The sequence below is a fragment of the Lontra canadensis genome, unplaced genomic scaffold, assembly GCF_010015895.1.
Source record: "Lontra canadensis isolate GAN:19392208 unplaced genomic scaffold, GSC_riverotter_1.0 scaffold58, whole genome shotgun sequence".
NCBI classification, from domain to species: domain Eukaryota; kingdom Metazoa; phylum Chordata; class Mammalia; order Carnivora; family Mustelidae; genus Lontra; species Lontra canadensis.
In genome coordinates, this window is record NW_022631052.1 from 465,045 (window position 1) to 471,989 (window position 6,945).

The 6,945-nt window shown below is 43.3% G+C and overlaps 1 protein-coding gene across 4 annotated transcripts in view; it reads right to left on the reverse strand.

Moving 5' to 3' along the window:
* Nucleotides 1–6,945, reverse strand: part of RNF10 (ring finger protein 10) — a 41,397-nt gene that overhangs the window by 20,545 nt on the left and 13,907 nt on the right. For all 4 annotated transcript variants that reach the window (XM_032876134.1, XM_032876135.1, XM_032876137.1 and 1 more), the window contains exon 2: nucleotides 5,955–6,151. In XM_032876134.1, the coding sequence (XP_032732025.1) occupies nucleotides 5,955–6,151 (197 nt within the window). The remainder of the gene's footprint in view (nucleotides 1–5,954; nucleotides 6,152–6,945) is intronic.

Below are 6,945 nucleotides of genomic sequence, written 5' to 3' on the forward strand. Positions count from 1 at the left end.
GGAAGATACCTGTTTTAAGTCAGCTAGTGCATTCCTTTCTTTCTTCTCTTTTTTTTTTTAAGATTTTACTTATTTATTTGACAGAGAGAGACACAGCGAGAGAGGGAACAGCAGGCTTCCCACCGAGCAGGGAGCCCGATGTGGAGCTCGATCCCAGGACCCTTGGGATCACGACCTGAGCCAAAGGCAGACACTTGACGACAGAGCCACCCCGATGCCCCAGCTAGTCCATTTCCTAATCCCAGTATCTCATCTGATGTTAAAAACACTTTGCCACGTCAGTCATATTAGCATATAGTCACTTTAAACGGCTATATACCACTACATCATATAGGTATACTATAATGCCCCACGTAGGACACACTGTTTATAGCTTCTCCTCTGTAACAAAATAATGTTATGATAAACCTATTTTTTGATAGATCTTTGTGCACAAATATTTGGCCACGTACAATTATTTCTTCTGAATGTATAGTAGGAATTACTAGGTCAAAGGAAAAGCAAATTTAAGGCATTTGTTACTTAGTCAAATTTAGAGATTAGTAAACAGCACCGACACGTCATGAAGAATACAGGCGTGCCCAGGTGGCTCAGTCAGTTAAGCATCCAACTCCTGATTTTGGCTCAGGTTATGATCTCAGGGCTGTGAGATGGAGCCCCACTCAGGCTCCACATTCGGCACAGAGTCTGCTTGAGACTCACTCTCCCTCTCCTCCTCCCCCTGCTCATGCTCACTCTCTAAATAAATAAAATCATAAAAAAAGAAAATCTAAAGAGTACAGAAAGGGATATGGTGAAAAATACCTTACATTGCAGAAGCAACCAATATGGCCTCAGATATCCAATGCATATAAACCATAGTACAGGACCTTTATAATTAAGTGGCAAACCATAAACAATTTCCTTTCATCTCAACAAAAGATCCTGGGAGACAACACCTCCCACTGTTTATGTAACTCACCACAGGAAGCTCAGGACTTCCAGTCATCTGTTGTCTCTCAACCCCTGGATGCTCATTTCCATGTGCCTCTTCTATTCCCTGATCAGTCTTCTACCCCCAATGCCCCAACCCTACATAAGAGCTTGTGCTCACTCAGGAAAATCCTCCGCACCTTCAACCTTCTATCATCACCTTGTTATCCTAGTTGGCCCAATGCCATCCTCTCCAATACTGCCCATCACAATTCCTGATAAATTATTCTTCCAGGGGCGCCTGGGTGGCTCAGTGGGTCCTAATTCCAGGGTCCTGGGATCGAGCCCGCATCGGGCTCTCTACTCAGCGGGGAGCCTGCTTCCCTTCCTCTCTCTCTGCCTGCCTCTCTGCCTACTTGTGATCTCTGTCAGATAAATAAATAAAATCTTTAAAAAAAAAAAAATTATCCTTCCAAAACACTGACTTCTCAGTTCCTTGACCCTCACCTCCTCCAATTAGCTTGCCCTCCACTCTACCTCAGGCACCCAGTTCCCAAGGACATACCATCTAGATCCGTGCCATCCTATACAGCAACCACTACTAGCCAGTGCCACACATGAAATACCATTTTAACTATACTGGATAAAAACATAAAAATTAATTTTACCATTTCTTTACTTTTTTAATGTGGCAACTAGAAAAGTTTCAATTATACAACTGGCCTGCATTTCTACTGGACAGCACTGCTCTACATCTAGACCATTAAGGATAACAATCACATCTCTTCCAACATCCAAGCAGCAACTCCCTCCTTTCCTAGCTAGTTCCCTTCATGCCTGAATCCACAATTCTTCAGCCCCACTGGGATCTCCAAAACAGTGATCCGACCCACCCCTACAATTTTGTTTCCTTACTTGGAGTAGATCCTATGGTCCATTTACCCCTTCTCTTTGTCATCTGTACTCACCTGGCAAAACCCCGATTAATCCAACTCTGCCTATGTATTTCCATACCAGCACCAGAGAGTTATACACAAGAACACAACCACACCACAGCAACCAGTCTCACTGAAGTAGGCCCTTAGGCTGCCTGGCAATATTACCACAACCAAATGACAATTCTGTACCCACTTAATTCCCCAGTCACCCAGACAATTCCATTGCTCAAGGCTTCCAAGGCTCCTCTCTCAGCTCATCTTCCATATTTCACCAAGACAATAAGAACAATCAAAAAAGAATTCCTACATCCTCCTACCAGGTACTCTGTCCTCCTCCTGTGTACTGAGGATGAACAGGCAAAACTCCTATCTAAGCCACTTGTACACAAGATCCCAACTCCTCAAGGACTCAAGGACACTGTTATAGCAATTCTCCCCCTTTTCTCTGCATCATGTTCCCCCCTCACAGGACAATCCTATTACCAGAGATATGATATAATTTCTCTAACTTTAAAACCTCTGGACTTCACACTCCCTCAAGCTACTGCCTTACCTCTCTGCTCCCCTTTAGAGCAAAGCCACCAGAAAGTACTGTCTAAACTTGCTATTCCTTCCTCCCTGTCTTTCATTTTCTCTAAATCTATGCCAATCAGGTTTTTATCCTTGCCACTCCACCAAAGCAGCTCAAGGCCAACAACCTACCTTCCTATTATCAAATCTACTAGTCAACCAACTTACCTTCCTATTTATGAAATCTACTGGTCCACTTTCAGTTCTCATTTTCTGCCTATCCGCACAGGGCAAAACTAACTACTTTCTCCAAATGGCTTTCAGTTCCCTTCCTCCCTTTTTGCTGATCCCTCATGATCCTGACTCAAGCCTCAGTCCTTAAATCTCTTCCCTTTCTGCAGCAACTCACTCCTTAATGATCTCACTTAGTTCCACAGCTGCAAACACCAAATGCACACAGACACCTAGCTCTAGCCTGGGTCTCTTCCTTCAAGTCCAGATCCCATTAACTGCCTATCTCTACTTAGAAATCCAGTAAACTGGGGCGCCTGCGTGGCTCAGTGGGTTAAGCCTCTGCCTTCAGTTCAGGTCATGATCTCTGGGTCCTGGGGTTGAGCCCTGCATCCGGCTTTCTGCTCAGCAGGGAGCCTGCTTCCCCCCCACCCCTGCCTGCCTCTCTGCCTACTTGTGATCACTGTCAAATAAATAAATAAAATCTTAAAAAAAAAAAGAAAAAAGAAATCCAGTAAACCTCTTCACATAAATGTATGTCCAAAACGAAGTTCTTTATGTCAACTCCCCTTCCCACCCCACCACCCCCAAACCCTGTACTTCTCTGGAAATCTTCCACATTTCAGCATATGGTATTTGAATTGAACTCCTGCCAAAAACATTCATTTTTTACTCTGCTCAGACCCCATATCTAACATATTAAAAAAGTCATGTTGGCTCTACCTTCAAACATTAGCCCAAAGGACACACCTCTCACCAACTGTCGCTGTTTCAAAGTTTCCATCACTCTCACCAGAAACATCTTAACAGCCTCCTAACTAACCTCCTTGGTTCCACACTCCCCTTTAAAATTCCAAGTCAGATTACAGCACTTCTCTTCATAAACCCCTGATGGCTTCCCATCTCTCCGAACAAAAGGCAAAGTCCTGCAAGGCCCCACATGATCTGACCTCTCCTTCCCATTCTTTAGCTTCATTCCCTACCCCTCCTCCTCCCAGGGAAGCCTACTTGTTTTACCTCAAACAAGCCAAAAACATTACCACCTCTGATCCCTTACTGCTTGTGCACTTATTCCTTCTGGCTAAGACACTCTTCCTCAAAACTGTATGGTGTGCTCCCATGATCATTCAGGACTCTACTCAAACTTCACCTCCTCGAGAGCAGCTTTCCTTAGGCACCTTCTAAAACCATACCCGTGGGGAGCCTGGGTGGCTCAGTTAGTTAACCATGTGCCTTCAGCTCAGGTCATGATCCCGAGGTCCTGAGATGGAGCCCCACATCAGGCTCCCTGCTCAGCGGGGGAAAGTCTGCCTCTGCCTCTCCCAGCCCCACACACACTCATGCATGCTCTCTCAAATAAGTAAAATCTTTTTTTTTTTTTTTTTTAAGATTTTATTTATTTGACAGAGAGAGACACAGCGAGAAAGGGAACAGAAGCTGGGGGAGAAGGAGAGAGAGAAGCAGGCTCCCTGTTGAGCAGGGAGCCCAATGTGGGGCTCAATCCCAAGACTCCGGTATCTTAACTTGAGCCAAAGGCAGATGCCCAACAACTGAGCCACCTAGGCGCCCTCAAATAAGTAAACTCTTTAAAAAAAATAAAAAATAAAACTGTATTCTTCGTTATTCTCTATCCTAACTCTCTCAGTCTACTTTTTGTCAATTCGGTAAGCACTTACCTTCAGATTTATTATACAGATGACCCTTCAACAATGCAGGCATTAGAAGCACCTACTGCCTGCATAATCAAAAGCCCATGTATGACTGTTGACTCCCCCAAAAACTTAACTGCTAATAACCTACTGTTAACTGGAAGCCTTACCAATAACAAACACTCAACGCATGTTTTATATATCATAGGTATTATACATTGTATTTTTAAAATAAAGCTAGAGAAAAGGAAATGTCATTAAGAAAATTAAAACAAGGGGCGCCTGGGTGGCTCAGTGGGTTAAACCCTCTGCCTTCAGCTCAGGTCATGGGATTGAGCCCCGCATCAGGCTCTCTGCTTGGCAGGAAGCCTGCTTCCCCCCGCCCCACCAAGCTCTCTGCCTACTTGTGATCTCTGTCAAATAAGTAAAATCTTTAAAAAAGAAAGAAAGAAAATCAGAACAAAGACACCTGGGTGGCTCAGTCAGTTAAGCGTCCAACTCTTGATTTCAGCTCAGCTCATGATCTCAGGGTTATAGGATCAAGCCCCACATCAGGCTCCATGCTCAGCGTGGAGTCTGCATGAGATTCTCTCTCCCTCTGCCCCTCTCCCTACTCACACACTCTCTCAATAAATAAAATCTTAAAAAAGGAGAGAAAATCAAAACACATTTACAGTACTGTATTATATTCATTTAAAAAAAAATCCACATAAGTGGAACCATGCAGTCCAAACCTGTGTTTTTCAAGGTTCAAGTGTATAATCATTTATTATCTCCCTGAACTAGAATATAAGTTCCTGAGGGACAATATTCCACTCAGTATTGTATTCCAAACTGAATAGTATCTGATACACACCAGAAGAGAACTAAATTCTTTTTTTTTTTTTTTTTTTTAAAGATTTTATTTATTTATTTGACAGACAGAGATCACAAGTAGGCAGAGAAGCAGGCAGAGAGAGAGGAGGAAGCAGGCTTCCCGCTGAGCAGAGAGCCCGATGCGGGGCTCAATCCCGGGACTCCGGGATCATGACCTGAGCCGAAAGCAGAGGCTTTAACCCACTGAGCCACCCAGGCGCCCCGAGAACTAAATTCTTGGTGAATGAATGAATTCTTCTATAAATACATTAAATGTGTCTTATTCTATAATGGTTACATAATAGGGAACATTCAAACAAGAAGACAATTTAACCAGTCCCTTGCTAATTAAGGTTGTTTCCTAGATTTTCTAACAACCAACAATGCTACAATTAACTACCTCGTAAGGAAGTCTTTATGGACTTACAAAAGGATACCTAAGAAACTCCTAAAATCAGAGTACCTGGGACTAAGGATATAGCATTGTGCATTCTGCTAGATACTACAGGGCAAATGTCATTAATGAACTGAAGTCACTTTATTACCTAAATATTTAAGAGGTGCCTCTAATTCAGGAGTAAGACAGAAGGACTATACAAAATAAGGTACCCCAAATTTGCTGTGATTTCTCACAATCCAGGATAATGATGTCTTCCTCCACCAAGGAAATTTCCATAACTTTCAAGGGAAAAAAAGAGGCAAAGTTCCAAACCTAGTTAATCCTCAACTATTCAAGACTGCTTTGGTTATTTACTTTTTCATGTCTCTCTCCTCACCAACTACTGATAAACCTGGGGGAGGGGGGCGGAATCAGAGCTCATGCTTCTTATTTTAGAAAGACCATTCTTAAATTCCATACCTCATCTCGTCTTCCACCATTAAAAGAAGAGCTAAAGACTTTGCTGCTGCCGCCGCCCCTCTGTGGAGGCATCTTGTTAAAAGTTTTGCTTTTCTGTGAATTGGAGCGACGGGATTGGTTGCTAAAATTTTCATTTTTGGGATAGGAAGGTTCACGTTTGCGATTAAAACGCTTGGATCCACTTGAGTTCTTTCCATCTGAAAGCAAGAAATGCAAAGAATTAGTTAAGAAATGATACACAGGGCTCCTGGAGGATCAGTTGGAAGAGCATGTGATGCTTTATCTTGGGGTTGTAGGTTCAAGCATCCTCATCAGGTAGACACTACCTAAAAAAAATCTTTTAAAAATAAACTAACAGGGATACCTGGCTGGCTCAGTCAGAAGAGCCTGGGACTCTTGATCTCAGGGTTTTAGGAAAATAAAATCTTCAAAAATAAAAATAAAGGTAAACAGACCCTTCCACAACCTCTAATAAGAAATCTCGGTTTGGGCCAGAGCTTTGGGCAAGACAACTCACAGTAAGGTGGTTTTTACTTTGGCTCTTTATTTTTGTTACAGATTGTATTTACTTATTTATTTGAGAGAATGATCAAGTGAGAGAGAGAGAGAAAACACGTGAGGAAGCATGAGCAGGGGGAGAGGGAAAAGCAGAAGCAGACTGCCCACTGAGCAAGGAGCCCAATGCAGGGGCTCTATCCCAGGACCCCAGGATCACAACCCCAGCAGAAGGCAGATGCTCAACCCACTGAGCCACCCAGATGTCCCAAATTTTTTTTTATTTTTTATTTTATTTATTTATTTTTTTAATTTATTTATTTGACAGACAGAGATCACATGTAGTCAGAGAGGCAGGCAGAGAGAGAGGAGGAAGCAGGCTCCCCGCCAAGCAGAGAGCCCAATGTGGGACCCGATCCCAGGACGCTGGGATCACGACCCAAGCCGAAGGCAGGCAGAGACTTTAACCCACTGAGCCACCCAGGCGCCCCCCAAC